The sequence below is a fragment of the Colobus angolensis genome, unplaced genomic scaffold (genome assembly GCF_000951035.1).
Source record: "Colobus angolensis palliatus isolate OR3802 unplaced genomic scaffold, Cang.pa_1.0 Scaffold188, whole genome shotgun sequence".
NCBI lineage: Eukaryota > Metazoa > Chordata > Mammalia > Primates > Cercopithecidae > Colobus > Colobus angolensis.
In genome coordinates this window covers 2,554,544-2,573,385 of record NW_012115021.1, presented here as the reverse complement: position 1 = coordinate 2,573,385, position 18,842 = coordinate 2,554,544, and the positions used below count along the sequence as shown (strand labels likewise).

The 18,842-nt window shown below is 37.5% G+C and overlaps 1 protein-coding gene across 2 annotated transcripts in view; it reads left to right on the top strand.

The window, feature by feature from the left end:
- Window positions 1-18,842, top strand: part of CDKL5 (cyclin-dependent kinase-like 5) — a 228,076-nt gene that overhangs the window by 119,197 nt on the left and 90,037 nt on the right. For both annotated transcript variants that reach the window (XM_011940216.1, XM_011940217.1), the window contains one exon: window positions 17,468-17,513. In XM_011940216.1, the coding sequence (XP_011795606.1) occupies window positions 17,468-17,513 (46 nt within the window). The remainder of the gene's footprint in view (window positions 1-17,467; window positions 17,514-18,842) is intronic.

Below are 18,842 nucleotides of genomic sequence, written 5' to 3'. Positions count from 1 at the left end.
TTTTCTTTTCTTTTCTTTCTTTCTTTCTTTCTTTCTTTCTTTCTTTCTTTCTTTCTTTCTTTCTTTCTTTCTTTCTTTCTTTCTTTCTTTCTTTCTTTTTCTTTCTTTCTCTCTCCCTTTCTTTCTTTCTTTCTTTCTTTCTTTCTTTTTCTCTCTCTCTCTCTCTCTCTTTTTTTTTTTGAGACAGAGTTTCCATCTTGTCGCCCAAGCTGGAGTGTAATGGCGCAATCTTGGCTCTTTGCAATCTCCACCTCCCGGGTTCAAATGATTCTTCTGTCTCAGCCTCCCTGGTAGCTGGGATTACAGATGCCTGCCACCACACCCGGCTAATTTTTGTATTTTTAGTAGAGATGGGGTTTCACCATTTTGGCCAGGGTGGTCTTGAACTCATGACCTCAGGTGATCCACCCACCTCGGCCTCCCAAAGTGCTGGGATTACAGGCGTGAGCCATCACACCCAAAGAAGTTACATATCTTCCTTCTTTGGCCAGCATGTCCTTTGTCTCATTTCTTATTGGTCACTGTAAGTTTCATCAGAGGTATTTAGAACAGGTGAGGGCCTTTCTGCTAGGTCTCGGGGCACAGAGTTAAGTGAGGTACCTACCCTCATGGATCTTAATCATTGTCTGGCTGGGAAGTGAGGCTGCGTGGCAAAGCATAGATTCCAGTGCAGTTGTGGTGAGTGGTTTGCTGGAGATGTGAATAGGGTCTTGGGATCACGAAAAGAGCAGTACACAAAACAAGCTGGGGGATCCTGCAGTGCTTCCTGAAGGATGGTTTTGAAGGAGTAAAAGGAGTGAACTAGAAGTAGAAGGGCTGGCTTCTTGTCATTTCAGTGAAGCTAAAACACCACCTCCTTAGATACTGCACCAGTATTCTACTGAATTGTCTGTTTTGTTACGATAATCTTCTTGTTCTGTTATTTGTTTCCTTGTTATATGTCTCTTCCCTCCAGAATGTAACATCTGTGTATTCCCAGTGCCTGTTATGTAGTAGGAGCTTAAAAAGTGTTTGTTGGTTGAATGAATGAATTAATGAATGAAGAATGAATGCTTGAGGCAGAGTGTGAGCAGATAAAAGCAAGTGTGTGTGAAGGCTTAGTTGAGAAACTAACTGCAAATGATTAGGTGTGACATGAGCAAGCGAGCGAGCTTTTCCTTACAAATTAGGAGGTAAAGCATGGAATTAGAACTTTATCCCGAAAGCCTCCAGGCTGCATGATATGTAATGCAGCATTCTTTTCCTGAATTCCTGTGATTAACAGCTGTGAATATTTTAAATTTTCATTATGTGCAAAACTGATGATCTCACTGAGGCCTTTTAGAGAATATTATTTGAAGAGGATTTTAACTGGAGTGCTTCAGTGATGTTCTTGACATCAAGTAACCAGACACAAACATTTCATTCAGGTTTACAGTGTTCTTTGGCTAATTCTCTTGAAACATTGAATTATGCCACTGTTGTTTCAAGACAACAGACAAAACTTTTGAGAGTTTTGTCTCTTCCTCCTTTTGCTTTAGTGCTCAAGGTGTGGTGTACACTGGTCATCAGGCCAATGTGGTGGTGATAAACAGTTCCTCTTCCAGGCCTGTGTAATAATACAGTGTAATTGAGCAGACTTTTAATTATATATGTATGATAAAATGCTAGATACTTGGATGTAAGACAGACTAGACATATGTTAGGAATAACGCTTAAAATCTTAAGGAAATTGAACACTTGAACAAAGGATTTTTAGCAAAGCAATTTTATTTTTGCGCAGAGGGATGCCTCTTCGGCCAGTTGTCATGAGAGTATACTTGAACAAAGGGCACGAGAGTTTTTATTTTTGACGCAAGTTTTGTTTTTGTAATTTTTTTTTATTGGCCGGGGTTAGGTTGTATAATTTAAATTAATTTTGGTTGGCTAAACATTTGTGTGTTTTTTTGTTTTTGTTTTTAGATAGGGTGGGGATGTAAAAGAAAGTAAAGGGGAAGGGGTGTTTGTAATGAGCTAGAAAGTTTTTTTTTAAATAAGGGAAGGAATGTGAGCTGGTATTGATAATGCTTGGTATTGAGGCATGCCTGGGCATTTAACAAAGGCAAAAAGGAAAAAGGAGGAAAAAGGTGAGGGGGTACTATGAATTAAAGAATAAAAGATGGATCAGATTATTTGAAAAGAAACCTTACTATATTTTACACATAGCTCTTTGAAAAATAGCACGGGCTACTGATTTATGTCTGACAGCCTTCTCTTTCTGTGCTAAGAGAAAGTAAATCTGGCATTTTTTAGTTTTCTTCACAATGCATAATAGGATATGAGGAGTTATTACAAGCCTAACTAGATACTTTGAAAAATCAGATTTTAGGAAAAGAAAATAAAAATTGTTACTACCCCACGTTGAATGTATTTTTCACTTTTCTCTGTAGATACGGTTACGGCAAAACGCTGTGACTTGGAACCTTTTTCAGATTTCAGTTGTCTTATTCTGCTTCCTTGCCTGCTTTGTGAGCACATCTGTCAGAAAGTGTGGTCACAGGGTCCCTAGAGATAACCCAGCGCAGTGCTTGAATAGGGAGTTTCTATGTTTCTGTTCTATACCTCACAGTCTTTCACATCTTAGCAGTGTCATAGCGATTGCGCACCTGAGCACTTTCTGCCTAGGTAGCCCGAAGATGTTATACAGAACCAAATTGCTGTTTGTTTTCTTTGGACTTCGGAGTTTTGTTAAGCTCGTTCCTGTTCTAAAACAGCCATATCTCTTGTGAATTGGAAAAAATTAAACCTTGATGTATTGGCTTTATTTGCAATTTTAGTATTCTCATTTCTTACAAAATGTAAAATTAGGATATTGTATTTGCCAGATTTTAAGACTTATAGATTTTATATACATGCATGCACAATTCATCAGTGCGTTGATGAATAAAACAAATAATAAAATATAACAAAACAAAATCAAGCTTTTTTTATGGAGCACTAATTTATTACCATTTTCGCTCTACTGTCTCTAACGTCAGCAGAATGTATGAGTATGTACTCATGGGTCTGGCTTTTGTTCAGGCTCTAAGAAAGCAGTGAGCAACTTGCTCAGTAGTAGCTATGCTATTGTTAACTACCTGTACATTGTTTATACATGAATAATTGCATAAATTAAGTATACTGACTTCGATGGTCTCTACATAACTTACTGAAACAGTTGGTCATAAGAAAGGCACAGTCCGTCCCTCCCTTTATAAAGGAATCTCTAGCAAGCTCTATCACTTGTTCAACAGAGCAATAGATTTTTTTCTTCATTTGGACAATGCATTTTTATGCTGATCATCAGTCCATAATTTTAAACTTTGTTTTTTATTCTGTCAATATTCTTGAATCTTTATTTAGCAGGGATAATACTTTTGGAATACCTGATGATATATCTTTGGTCAATAAATTGGTTTTTCTCTTCTGATCTTCTCTTTTATCACGTCCCCAGGAAAGAGAGCAGGATGAATGCCACTTTGTAGGGGTAATTCCTTGAGTATTAAAGGAGAAATGAAGGACAGCCCATTCAGGTGTCAAAGGAATGTGGGAAGAACAGGCAGAGTTAGAGCAGGCAGGTGGTCAGGTATATATGTCTTGTCATTCCCCACCCCCATCACTTTAGGGAACTGAAATTCAAGGTTTAGGGGTTGGATAGGTTGAGGGTAAGCCAAAAGTGAAGGAAGCTTATGCCCCATCCCCTTCTTGTAACTCAGGGAAGAAACTGTCTTGCAAGGCTGCTTTAACGCAATGTAAGCAGCCACAGCAGAAGAAAATGTAGCATGCTGTGGTTAGGTGAAGAGGACTGCCAGGCCTCCTTTAGCTGGTGAGTGGCTTCTGAGAAATCCCAAAGTTACCTCACACTCCAGGTAGCTGGGTCGAGAGCCAGTGAACCTGTCAATGGAAAAGATGTGTTGAGGGGCAAGCTGATACCCACACTGTAGCTGACAGCCACACTGTAGCTGACACTGATTGAGCCAGGTCTTGGGTATAAATGAGATTAAGGAGTCTAGATGTCTTCGGCACCAATTAGAGACAGACCAGCTGGGGTAGATCCCTGGACTCTGGGCCAAGAGAGCACACCTGAGTTTACAGCCTCCATGAGCTCTAACAGCAGCATCTGGCCAGTGTCTGGGGTCCACACCTATAAGGAACCTTGTCTTGGAGACCTGAGAATCTCTACCTTACTACAGTGAAGTTCTGTAACCTCACCCATATCCATACCCACAGCTGCCGTCTTGGTAGAAGCAGCAGGGAGAAAATTGAAAAACTGAGCATTTACCTGAACAAGACTTAAACCAGAAGGGACTGTGCTACCATATAATGCAAGTTAAAGTCAAGTGTGGGGGCTTGAAAAGCAAGGTTAAAACAGTTACAGAAAATTTTAAAGCTACATTTTCTTGGCACAGGTTAAATTTAGTGTGCTATAAATTACTGTTCCTGCCACAGCAAGATAGTCTTTGAGGATATATTTCCTGCATTTAAATTTAAATTTTGTATTCTTCATTCACAGTGGAACATAGCTTTTAAGTCCAATGATTATCTGAGGTTTAGATTGCCAGCAGTTGGCATGCCTGATGCCATCTTGGTCTCAATTACTTGAACACTAGAAGTGGAATTTTCATTTTTTCATCTCATTGTTATAAAATAAGGACAAAATGAAATAGTAACACGATTTCACAATAACTGCATTATAGACTTGATGATTAATACTAAACTGAAAGGCTGTCTGACAGGCATCACTGCCATGTAGTCTTCAAAATTCTCATTCATTTGCAGACAATTTGCTGTGAATTTTGGTATAGACAAGGTGGTTTGAGGGTATCTACATATAATGTTTGAAGGTGTGGGTTTTATATAAAAATGAGATGCATATCAAATTTTATATGATCTATAAGTATGGAGCTAGATTGTTTTGAAAGTTCTCCTTTCTCTCTTTCCATTGAAAATAGTTGGTATTTTCTGCCAGAGGGATTAAGGAAAACTGTTCTCTGAATGTCTCATTTTTCATTTTGATAACTATATTTTACTTTTTGAACATTTTATTAATTACCTAATCTATAATATGAACATAGGATAGTAAATTTATATTAGTCCTGGAACTATGAGGTAAATTATTTTTAAGTGATTCATCTTGAATTACCCACTTACATACAGTAAGATGTACCCATTTTTAGTGTGTAGTTCTGTGTAAACTAGCCCTCTTAGTTCATTCTTTGGCATTATCAGCCATCGTCCCTTCAGGCTGATACTTTCTATAATAGTTATAATGGAGCATATTAAACTACTTACAAAGGATTTCTGGATATGTGGGTTTGTTTGCATTTATCAATTAAGTGGTCCAAGACTTTTAATGTGGTTTTGTTCTCACATTTGTGGCACTCAAATGTCAGCCATCTAGGTGGCCCCAAGTCTCATAGCCTTACAAGATACCTTGACTTATTATTATTATTATTTGAGACAGAGTCTCACTCTGTTGCTCAGGCTGGAGCAGAGTTGCAGAGTCTCGGCTCACTGCAGCCTCAACCTTCCTGGCCCAAAGGATCCTCCTACCTCAGCCTCCTGAGTAGCTGGGACTATAGGTGTGCACCACCACACCCAGCTAATCTTTTGTAGTGTGTGTGTAGAGACAGGGTTTTACCATGTTGCCGAGGCTAGTATCGAACTCCTGGGCTCAAGCAATTTGCCCGCCTCGGCCTCCCAGAGTGCTGGGATTATAGGCATGAACCACCATACCCTTCCGAAACTTTCTAAAGCATAGAAAAACAGATCTAATATGTCTCCTAGGGAATCTGTCCTTAAAAAAAAACAAAATGTGGCCAGGCACGGTGGCTTACACCTGTAATCCCAGCACTTCGGGAGGCCCAGGCAGGTGGATCACAAGGTTAGGAGTTTGAGACCAGCCTGGCTAACATGGTGAAACCCTGTCTCTACTAAAAATACAAAATTAGCTGGGCATGGTGGTGTGCGCCTGTAATCCCAGCTACTCGGGAGGTGGAGGCAGGAGAATTGCTTGAACCTGGGAGGTGGAGGTTGCAGTGAGCCGAGATTGTGCCATTGCACTCCAGCCTGGGCGATAGAGCAAGACTCCATCTCAAAAAAAAAAAACAAGAAAAAGAAAAAAAACCTGAAATGTATATATTTGTATTCTGTGTTCTTGAGTGGTTGGTTTTTCCTTATATACCAAGGAAAGTCTTTTTCTTTTTAAAATTGTGGCAGGAAAAAGTGTTTCTGTGTTAGGCTATGGTAGAATTAGTAACTGATATCCAAAGAGAAGAATGAGCCAGGCCAGCAGGATATATGTTTTACATTGGCGACACAATACAGTAAGACATTTGCACTAGCTCTTGTCCTTTTTAGCTGAGCACATTTTGGACCAGTTATACATTTATTTCTCAACTACAAGCTTGCAGTCTAGTGGTAGAGTCAGACCTTGATCAAGTGATCATGTAAATCTCTAAAGGTGGAACTTTAATGCAAGTTACAAAGAAGAGGCTCTTGCTGAGAGAACACCACAGGGCCTTCAGATCTCATCAAGGAGCTGTGGGAAGGCTCCTCTGAGGAAGTGAGGATTGATTGAGCCAGGATCTGGGGGAGAGAGGGTTGAGTGAGCAAGGGAGGGCAAAGCTTGCAAGAACAAAGGGAATAGACCCTAAGGCAGTAGAGAACGTGGCAAGGAGAGACCTAGGGGAGAGGAGGCTGCAGAGCTACCTGGCCTGCTATGTGGAGCAGCTGCCGTCAGGTCAGTGGAGTTTGGGAGAATTTTAAGGGGAATGGTGGAGTTCAAAATCAGATTTCCTTTCCCAAGGAAGAACCTAGTTGCTGAGGGGATGAACATTATCAGAAGGGCCGCCGCAGTACTCATGGTGAAAGTGCCAAAGGCTTGACCAGGGGTAGGAGGAGCATTCAGGTACAGGACAGTGGACCCATTTGAAAACAATGTAGGAGGCAAAACCCAACAGCACTTAGTGATAGACTGGATGGATTTGGATTTGGTGGTGCAGACAGGGGAGATGTCAGCAGTGATCCCAAATTTCTGGCTAGTGTTCACTGAGATGTATGGGACAGGAGACAGGCCCAGGTTTTGTAGGGGAAGATGCAGGAATGGTTAGGCGTTCTGTCTGAATATTTTACACTCATACATTCTCATTTTACATCTCAATAAAAGATTCATGGAGGGCAGATCCAGCCCAGAGATGGTAGAAGAGATTTTATGTCTTACTGGAAATAATGAGAAAACAGAGTTGTTGTGTTGGAAATTTATTACTGACTTGGCTTGGAGGCAGTTTTTTGTGGTTTTTTTTTGGAGACAGAGTCTCACTCTGTCTGCCCAGCCAGGCTGGAGTGTGGTGGCGTGATCTCGGCTCACTGCAACCTACGCCTCCTGGATTCAAGCGATTCTCATGTGTCAACCTCCCAAGTAACTGGGACTACCGGCTTGTGCTACCATGCCGGGCTAATTTTTTTGTATTTTTAGTAGAGATGGGGTTTCACCATGTTGGCCAGGCTGTTGTCGAACTCCTGACCTCACGTGATCCGCCCAGAAGGCAGTCATTTTATATGCAAAGTCTCTTTGTGAGATCCCACTTCTCACGTCTTCTTTTTTGCTACCTGCTGTCTCATGTTCTTGAAAAAGTATTAGTATTTTCATAAGACTATCCTCTTTTTAGAGACTGTACATGAAGTAAATACACGGTTTTTCTTGTAAAGCTTTCTAAATTATAAGTTTTCTTAAAGTACTCTTAGTATACCATTTAATTCTAATTATGAGCAGGTTAGACTTTACATCAGTGTTTCCTGTAATAATAACTCCATCATGTGAACCTTAATAGGCAGTTTTGCCATGTATTGGTATAGACTTGGTGGGACTCCACTAAATTGTTTTTGGCCAAATGTAAAACATTCCTGAAATTTTTACAAAAAAAAGGAAATGTGTTTTCAGTATACCTTTTGGTATATTTCACTGTCTTTTTTTTTTTTTTTTTCTGAGACTGAGTCTCACTCTATTGCCCAGGCTGGAGTACAGTGGCGTGATCTCAGCTCACTGCAACCTCTGCCTCCCAGGTTCAAGTGATTCTCCTGCCTCCGCCTCCCAAGTTTCTGGGATTACAGACCCACACCATCACGCCGGGCTAATTTTTGTATTTTTAGTAGAGATGAGGTTTTGTCATGTTGGCCAGGCTGGTCTCGAACTCCTGACCTCAGGTGATCCGTCCGCTTCGGCCTCCCAGAGTTCTGGGATTACAGGCGTGAGCCACTGTGCCCAGCCATTTCACGGTATAATATTTTAATAGAACCGTATTACAAAAGTTATAAAAGTAATCATTGTTTTATAAAATGAGTGTAGATATTTTAGTGCTGTGATAATTTTAATAATTTTTGGAGAATGGATCTTTTAATCTTCTCTTTTTCAATTAAAGTTTTCTTTCATAGCATATTAATTTTTCAGTAAAGTTTACCTGATCTCCTCAACAAGTGATCATTCTCAAATTTTTTTTTTTATTATCATACTTTAAGTTCTGGGGTACATGTGCAGAACGTGTAAGTTTGTTAGATAGGTATACACATGCCATGACATTCTCATATTTTTAAGGGGGAATGTTTATAGGGAAATACCACAAAATGGTTAAAATGAATAAACTCAAGCAGAGTTTCTTACCCTTAGCACTGTCGACATTTGGGGCTGGGACTTGTAGGGACTGTCCCGTGCATTGTAGGATGTTTAGCAGCACTCTTGGTCTTTACTCATTCGATCCCAGTAGTGCCCCCAGCCTATGTGACAATCGAAAGTGTCCCCAGATGTCTTGGGAAGAGCACGGTTACCCCCCAAGGGAGAACCCTTTAACTAGATTTAGATTTTAATCTCAGATACTGATTGTATTTTTTAAGTGGTTGAAAAAAGGTACATGCAATAACATATGCTAGTTACATGATTTTTAGTGCACAAAACAGTATAATTTATGGGCAAATTCATTTGTAGTGATAAAAATGTGTCGGAATGATACATATCAGCTTCAGGATAGAAATTACCTCTGGGTAGAGGGAATGGGAATGAATGAATTTTTATTTTTTGGCATTTTACGTTTCAAAAGGCAAGAGATCCATAGCAAATAAGCCAAAATATTATCAACTGTTAAATCTGAAGGGGATATACATTTTTTTCTGTATATTTGCATGATCTTTTTTGAACTCCTGCGGCATATCATATAACATGTTATACTTTTTAGCTTTTGTCGTGCATTTTTAACTTACTGTCATGCGTTATTACATACCAGGTTGTAAACTTCTATGTATATAAGACAGCTTCATTTACTCACTCATGTCAAACACAGGATACAAAAGAAAACCTGACATAAAGCAGAGGTCCAGTAAACATTTGTTAGTTGACTGATTGAAATGCTCTTTTTCTTTGGTGTAGATTTTTTGTGTGTGAGATTAGGTCTGAAGTACTGAAATTTAGCAGTAAATCTAACTTTTAGTATTGACAAACTATGGTAGTTTTCAAATAATGAATAATATAAGTCAAGATCTCTAAGGAATTTCCTGGAGAAATCTAGGTTTTATCACTGAATAAATATCATGGATGGTATTTTATATTTCTATAGTACTTGCCAAATGCATATTAGCTCTGATATAATTTACCTGCTATAGAAATGTATCCTGTGCTTGAATTTCCTCCCATTTTGTAATTTTACTTATAATGTAAAGATAAATACTTTTGGACTAAGTTATTTTAGAAGGTTTACACAGTAAAAAAGATAAAGATGGAAGTAATGAAATATTTGCCTGTTCTTTTAAGTGTATAAATATTATAACATATTATTACAAAACTATTTAGAAATATTCATTGGTGCTAACATTTCTCCTCGGTGATGTGTGTTTGTGTGTTTCAGAATCATTTTCTACAACAAAATTTACATACATGGCTTGCAAAGGCAGTATAGCATGATTATGGTTGAGAAATGGCATTCAGAATCAGTCTTCCTGGGTTTAAAATCTCAGCTCTGCTATGTCTTAGCTGTGTGATCATGGGACGAATTATGGAACTTCATTAAAACTCAGTATCCTCATCTGTAAAATGAGCGTAAGATCCTCCTCAGAATGATGATTTGAGAATTAAGTGAGATAATCCACGGGAAGCACTTAGCATGGGGCTGGGCACAAGAGTACTTAAAAATAATAACTTAAAATGAAGCTTACTTTTTCAGGGACCATACTGGTCTATAAAGTAGTAGTTTCCCGGCCTGGCCACCATGGCAAAACCCCATCTCTACTAAAAATACAGAAATTAGCCGGGTGTGGTGGCATGTGCCTGTAATCCCAACTACTCAGAAGACTGAGGCAGGAGAATCGCTTGAATCTGGGAGGTGGAGGTTGAAGTGAGCCGACACCGCGCCACTGCACTCCAGCCTGGGAAACAGAACAAGACTCCGTCTCAAAAAAAAAAGTACTAATTTCACTTGATCTTAGCCAAAAGGCTGAGAAGCATTAAAGTAGTAGTTTCTATGTTTGTAGGTTTTACTTATGCTCAGGGAGCAGACAGGATATTTGCAAATAAAACATGAACAGAAATATTTACAATACTTTAGTTATCAAGTTATATTCCCTGCTATTTGGATGATGAAATAAAGAATTTCTCCCAAGAAAGCACTTCCTCAGAGAGTAATTAGAAAACGAATTGTATTGCATTGGGGAGTTATACATGATATAAATGATGAATTGATGGGTGCTGATGAGTTCATGGGTGCAGCACACCAACATGGCACAAGTGTACATATGTAACAAACCTGCATGTTATGCACGTGTACCCTAGAACTTAAAGTATAATAAAAATTAAAATTAAAATTAAAAAAAAGAAAATGAATTGTAGACTACAGACGGCCCTCCATATCAGCAGGTTCCACATTGATGAATTCAACCATCTGAGGATCGAAAATATTCAGAAAAACAAACAAAAATTTAAAAATACAACAATAAAAACATATATATAAAATAACATAGTATTACAACTATTTATTTTCATGGCATTTACATTGTACTAGGTAGTATAAGTAATCAAAAGATAATTTAAAGTATATAGGAGAATGTGCATAGGTTATATGCAAATACTATGCCGTTTTATGTCAGGGATGAGCATCCATGGATTTTGGTATCCTCAGGGATCCTGGAACCACTGGCCCCCTCTATATCATTGTAGATACCGAGGAATAACTGTTATAACCTTTTGAAATGGCGTAATCCGTGAATAGGAGAATAAAAGAGTATTTTATTCTGTTCTGTTTCATGATACCTGTTGGATATTTTAACTTAGCAAAACATTTTTTTTTTTTTTTTGAGACGGAGTCCCGCTCTGTCACCCGGGCTGGAGTGCAGTGGCCGCATCTCAGCTCACTGCAAGCTCCGCCTCCTGGGTTTACGCCATTCTCCTGCCTCAGCCTCCCGAGTAGCTGGGACTACAGGCGCCCGCCACCTCGCCCGGCTAGTTTTTTGTATTTTTTTAGTAGAGATGGGGTTTCACCGTGTTAGCCAGGATGGTCTCGATCTCCTGACCTCGTGATCCGCCCGTCTCGGCCTCCCAAAGTGCTGGGATTACAGGCTTGAGCCACCGCGCCCAGCCACAGCAAAACATTTGAAAAATAATGACTCCTGCTACTTCTTTATACAGTGTATGATCGGTTTAAAGAATTCACTGTTCCAGAGCATAATTAAGTTATATAACTGCATTTTAAAATAACTTAGCAAATTGTATGGCTGTTAATACCAGTTAGTTGCTTTGCCAGAATCTTAAGTAAGGGACAATTAATACTGCTAATAAAACAATGACCCAAAGCTTTAGACAATCAGCAACGCAAGTGAGTTGATGGTTATAAGTCTCTCTGTCTAGTATGATTCTCTAGTGATTGAGGCTTGATTTTTATGGGGTAGATATCTTGAAAATATTGAAGGAACTATAGGCTCTCCAGATATTTGTACTTGTTAGTACTCATAACATTTATTTTTTATTCTCTTTCTGATTTTTTTTTCCAGCTGGGGAAATTTATTCTGGGAAATGTGAAATGCCTTGATATAGTTTGTTTACTCATGGAGACAGTAGTACAATTCAGGAACCTTTATCTAAAGTTACCTAGTCTTCCTGTTTGTGTTCCAAAGTACATAATACAATTCCAATTTTAAGGTAGAATTAAGGGTGAGGCATGGAATTATCATTCATAGATTACTGATATATTTGATAACATTCTTAGTTTATTGCTTAAGATGTCAGCTTTTAAATACCTCATATTTTAAATAAAGACACTGAAACAAGTAGCAAACTATGCCTATCTTGCTAACTACAGCTGGTGACATTCTGTTGCAGACGTTGTGGGGGCAATGGTATGCTTTTATGAATAAATTAAATTCAAAACAAGTTTTTCAGAATTATTTTTTGTATGTTTTTCTCTTTGTCTACACCTTTATTATATATAACATCTCAGGGTGGTGGTAGAATAAGTAATAAAGCTTGGCGTGTTACTTCCTACCTCTCCATTAAATACCCATGAAGATGTTAAATACCCATGAAGTTCTGCAAATTAATAAACTAAACATCGAAGATTGCTAGCAAAGTCCAGGGAGAATTAATTTTGTTAGCAGTACTGGGTTGAAAGCATAGTCTTGAACATCATGCTGTTTATCCTACTTTGTGAACCCAAATCAGGCCAGATATCCAAAGGGAGTAGGAAATGCCTTGGACCCATGCTCACAGGAACTGAAAAATAAGCAACCATCTCACTGAGGTTAACCATAATCTGACACCGCTGGAGCTAGAGTTCTCAGCCCCCTACTAGCGTGCATTAGCATCTGCATTTCCAGGTCTTTGCAGAGACCAAAATGTCCTAAATATAGTAAGGGAAGAAGCAAAGAAGGATTGGAAAAGGCATGTACTATCCTAGGATTCGGAGTCCCCCATGGCAAAGTGTGGTGAAGGTAGAGGGAAGAGAACAGGCTGTGCTTAGAAATGTGGTCTCCAGAATGCCATGAGGTAAACAGCTAATGGCATGTGCTCTTCTTATTCAGAGAACCCTGCCCAGGCAGTTTAACCTCAGACCAGCCAACCCCAATGGGAAGGATATGTGCTAGCTAGCCAGGTTCTAAAATCGGGCTCGGGGTGCATCAGTTCATATTTGAAGTTCAAGTTGAGGCCAAATGCCAGTCCTGGTGGATCTCTTTCCATCTTAGTAAGGGTGAGTTTTAAAGGGTGGAGCAGAGAAAACACTATGAAAAGATAGGGGAAGATAAAACATCGCTGTGAAGATTTAGAAGCAACACATGGTTCTGAAAATGACTTTTTCTAACAAACCAATAAAGTTAAGACATCTGCTTAGTCTCCCAAAAGAAAGCTAGGAAGATAAGACCTCTACAGAGAGTGAATAAGCTAAACAAGGCAAAAAATGCGGAAGTTGGCTGAGATAAGGACAAGTGAAAGAAGCCTTAAATGGATAAAACAAAATTGTGTAGCACTTTTGAACTCATTAATGTTCATTTACTAAATATTTATCGAACACCCACTATGTGCCTGCTATTCTAGGTGCTAATGATGCAATCATGAACATTGCATACTAAGTACAAAAACTTAGTACAAAACATACTAAACAATCATGAAAGATCCAACCTAAAAGTTGTAAGATTTGTGGTGGAAAATAATAGAAAAATAGGAGTAGAAACAACATATAAGGTTGCTATAAGGAGACTTTTCTAATTTCATTGATTTCCAGGTATTATTGATTCAAAAAATACACATACACACACACACACACACTCCTCTAGATATATTCCGAATAATTTAAAATTTTTATTTCAAGTAAAAGGAAAAGTTCTAACAGTATTTAGGGAGAAAAAAGAAGTGATCTATATTGGAACAAAATCCAAATAGGCCTCATACTTCTTTTCTGCTACAAATACCAGAGACTATCAGGTCGTTGTTCCCCATTTGATGCCTTATGTGACAGTATTACAATTTCTTTATGTTAGAAAATGGCAGCCCTTCTTTTTAGACCCTTAATTTCCTTCTTCTTGGAAAAATATCTTAGTATATAGATTTTGTTACAAGAAGACACTTTATTCCTACCTGCATTAAGTTGCTTTAATAAGCATATAGACTCTGGTGTCTGTGATGTGAATGACATTTTCCAGGGCTTTATGGTGCACTTAAGCTTCCAGTGACTCTGAAGAATAAAAGGTTGCCTTCCCAAGAATTCCATGCCTATCAAGTTGCCATGTATATGTGAAGATGTTCAAAAATGCAAAGACTTGGAAAATAAAACACTTTGTCAGAAAACCTTTCAAAGATGTACTCTGGTTGAGCAAAACATGAATGCAAATCAATCACTCAAATATGTATAAACCATACAAGAAAAGGACTGGTGGTAAACAGTGAAGCAAACTGAATATGTAAAAAAAAAAAAATTATAGCTCATGTATCTATAATTACAAATTAAATTCAACAGTCAAACCCTGCTCTCAAAAATAAATATATTTAACAAAATGGTATAAGAAGAATCAGTGTCAGTAACCTTAGATTAATTTAAAACAGTTCAAGGTCACAATACTTTAAACACTGGTTCTGGCGTAAGAACAGATCGGTAGCCTATACTAGACTAGGCTAGAGTCCACTAGAAAGCTCTGAAAGCACATCTAGTATCTATATGTAAGGATGCTAAGATGTAACAACTAAAAATATCTGGTAAAGGGTATTGAGAAAATTGGTTTAGTGTTTAGAAATTATATTAAATCTGGATTCCCTCACCATGTCATATATTAAAATAAATTACAAGTGAATAAAGATTTAAGGAAAGAAATAATTAAAATATCAAGATACATAAATGCAGATGAATATTAACCATGCTCAGGCTAAGTAAGGACTTTGAGCACAAAAACAATGGACATAATTACAAAGGCCTGTATCAGTAAACTTGACTGTGTAATAATTTATATTCAACAACAACAAAACTCTAGCGATCACAACAACCTGGGGAAAAGATTTGTAACAGAATTTGGCAATAAGTTATCATCCATGAATCAACAAGAAAATATTAACCCTGGTGGACCAGATTTCACTTATTAGAAGAAAACTTCTCTAATCTCATTGAATGCCAGAGAAGTTTTTTTTTAATGATTTTATTTTGTTTTGGCAATGGGTGTAGAGTGAATATTCTCATACACTGCTGAAGGGAACTGTGACATGACTTTTTTTTGGATGTCAGTTTGTCAGTATATATTGGGAACCTTTAACATTCATACCCTTTGAACCAATTATATCACTTATAGAATTTACTCTGTGGAAATACAGATGCAGATGTTGAAGTATGTTCATTAATAGACTTGTTAAATAGCCATCCATGAAAAAATAGTGGTTTTAAAAATAACAGCTTGAAATGTTGCTTATATAATATCAAGTGAAATAAAAACAACATACAATAAGATATCCAGTATTACTACTACCATTTGAGAAAAATTTACTGGAAGAAAATATACCAAAATATTAGCAAGAGTTAATTTTGTAAATGTCTTCTCTATATCCTTTTTGTACCCTTTATATTCTTTTTGTATTTTCAGTAATGAGTTTATATTATTTTTATAAGCAGTTTGAATACATGTGAAATGTTAAATTCTTTCCAGCATCTTCTCTTAATTGCATGTGTTTTTCACTAAACACTGAATTGGTTTAATGCAGAAAACTTCATCTGTTCGACTTCATTCTTTAAGTAAATACATAAACCATATCGGGGGAGGCGGAGAGAGTGACTTTTGAGGAGAGAGGATTTTCGTGGTATTCTTGAAAGGATAAATAAAAGAATAAACATTTTATTTGACCCCCATTAGCCGTCACTTTATACAGTAAATTGTATTTATGAGATGCCAGAGAAAAATAACTAATGAATTTATTCAAGGTGGTATAAATGTGCCAGTTACAAATTTAAATTTGTAGTCGTATCAATGGACAGTTTTGAACTGAGTAAAATCTTTTATAAAATCAGACAAAGTTTTAATGCTTAGGATGCAATGAAAGAAATGTATGTGGGAGCCTTTCAGTTAGAGTGGAATATAAGATGGAACACTACCTGGAACAATATTCATTTGAGATATGTGCAGTTTTTCTCTATTCCTGGAAGCTACACCTTTGTGCTGTGAGAAAAGCAAGAGGAGGTTCCTGATAGGGTCTGGTCTTTCAGTTATGCTGTAGGTAGATTGCTAGCTAGAGCCATTAGAAAAGGAGCTGGGTAAGAACATGATATCAATGTATTATGGGAGGGTAGCATATATAAAAGAGTCACCTTTGTACTACGTGGGATAATATTCTAGCTGATAATCTCCTGCATTACTTAAAATTGGCAGTGTTTCCTTCCCAATAATAAAATACCTGGAAGAAAGAGTTTCTTTAAGTCAGAAGATCCATTAATGTACAAATAAATTGTACCCTATACGTACAAGTAAGTTGTCTGTACCCTACAATCCTATTCCTTCATTAAAAACAAAAACACAGTACCTTTAAGTGTCTTTTTCCTCCATAATTTATAGCACTTGCCTGGTATTGTGTTTAATTTTAAAGTCTTTGTTTTGATGCAGGGACGTTTTATTAAATATTAAAAGATTTGATCTGAAAGTGTCCCCACTTAGGGTAAAAAAGAACAGGCCTGAGTCATTCAGAAGGCTTTCATATGACATGTTGGCTTTGAAGAATTTGTATTAATTATTTTGCCAAAAGCTTTTTTATTGCTTTTATATACCAGAATTGGATACAAGTTATTTAGTTTAGTGGTGCTTAGTTCTTAGCATTTCCATTTCCTTTCCAGCCCTTATTTTCTTTCCTCCCAACCAAAAATAACAAAAAAATTTTTCATATTTTCTTTTAAGGCAGAATTCTGTTATCTCTTCTGTTCAGAAGAGATAAATAAGGGCAGGATGAAGGTGATGATTGGTATTTGGTGATGGAATGTTTATCTCACTTTGGATTTGCAATGACCATCAATAGGGACGAGCTGGGGAAAATTAGATATGCTTGTTAGCATTCTGCTACCAGCAACTACTGTGTATTGGAGAGGCCCTTTCTTGGTCTTAGAAGGCCAATTAAAATGTGTCTCTGACTTCAGAGGGCAGTACAGATGAGAGTCTGCCACTCATCCTGGCACTTTTGAGTATCCTCAAGACATTGACACTAATGATTTATGAGTTAAGCATATTCCGTCACCGTATCTGCTCTTTGCTCCACACCCTCTCCCTTTCTTCCTTTCCTTCCTTGACAATGTTTGTGGGGTGATAAGAAAGAGAATTTTGGAACCAAGAAATGAGGGGTGGCGGGGGAGAGGAAGATGATATATTTTTGACACTCTGGCTTCTTGCTACTCTGTCCCAGAATATACCCCCAGGCAATTGGAATCCCCAGTCGGAAAAACACTGGAGAATGACTTTCCTTCTGCTTTCTTTTCCCTTGCAGGAAACACATGAAATTGTGGCAATCAAGAAATTCAAGGACAGTGAAGGTAGATATATATATATATATATGTATATATATCTGTATATATGTATTTTTCCTTCTGTATAAAGTTTTTATAAACAGAGTGTGGAAGAAGTGGGATCTAGCTGGTCAGACACTGTCTATTCCTGATATTTTGAAGTCACAGTCTCAAAGTGAATATAGCTTATTTCTTATGCTTTACTTTCAAACATTTAGTTCCTTTTATGTGTATCTTTTCAAATCTCATGATATTAGAAAATTCATCTTTTTATTTTAAGGTTGCAGTCAGCTTTGGAAATCTTGCTCCAAAGGCTGGTTAGAAGAAATGTTGTTTATGCTGTTTCTAAATATTATTAAAATTTAAAAACTGGCTTCAAGTAAATACTTCTGTGGGTCCACACAAATAGCAAATACTATGTGAAAGATTTCAGTATTGGTTACTGTGATCTCCAGTTCCTAGTCAGAATTAGAAATACAAGGATATATTGAGGGATTGATTTTATATTTAGAATAATGCATTGGGAGAATAAAAGCTTTTTAAGAAGAAATACTATGCTTAGGGGCCTTCATCATATCCAGACTATTTCAGACAGAGTTGTAAAATTACCCCATGCTGGGCAAGAAAGTTTAAAATAATGCATTTCAGTATTTCATTAGTTGTAAACTCTAGACTGTTGGCCATCCAAAGATAGCCAAATAGAGAAACTCTTGACAAAAATAGGTGTGGCCTTTAAGGTGCTCTGGACAACATTTTTTTTCAGACTTTTTGGACTGAGACCCACACTAGAAATATATTTCATATCCTAACCCAGTGTCCGCACACATATGTAACACTATATGTAAATGAAGCAAAAATGTCACGAACTTCTTTATTATATGAATGTGAAGCTCTCTACTTTCTGTTCTCTCCTGTTCATATAAATGCCTATTGTGACATCAAATAGATTGACTTGACCACTAATAAGTCAGAGCCTGCTATTTGAAAAACTATGGTCTAGGTGTAAGAAGTATCAACACAGCATCAGTCTTGATATCTAATCAGAAGTATGGAAATAGCAGTCATAACTTACCTTCATCAGCACACATCCCCTAAGTGATGTAAGACACCAGCCTCTATATTTATGAAGTTTCATCACCCTCACCTCAGAGACTTAGCAAACATTAAATAACAAAAAGGGACTTGCTCCAGGATAGATGCAGTAATATTTGATGTAATCCATCTCTGATGTACTAGTTATATGAAACACATGCATATCAGCTGGGAACTTTAGCAATCATTGTATGGGCAGGCATAAAGGGAAGGTAAAAAGGGGAAGGTAAAAAAGAACTTTTTGCTTGTTCTGGGGAGACAAAA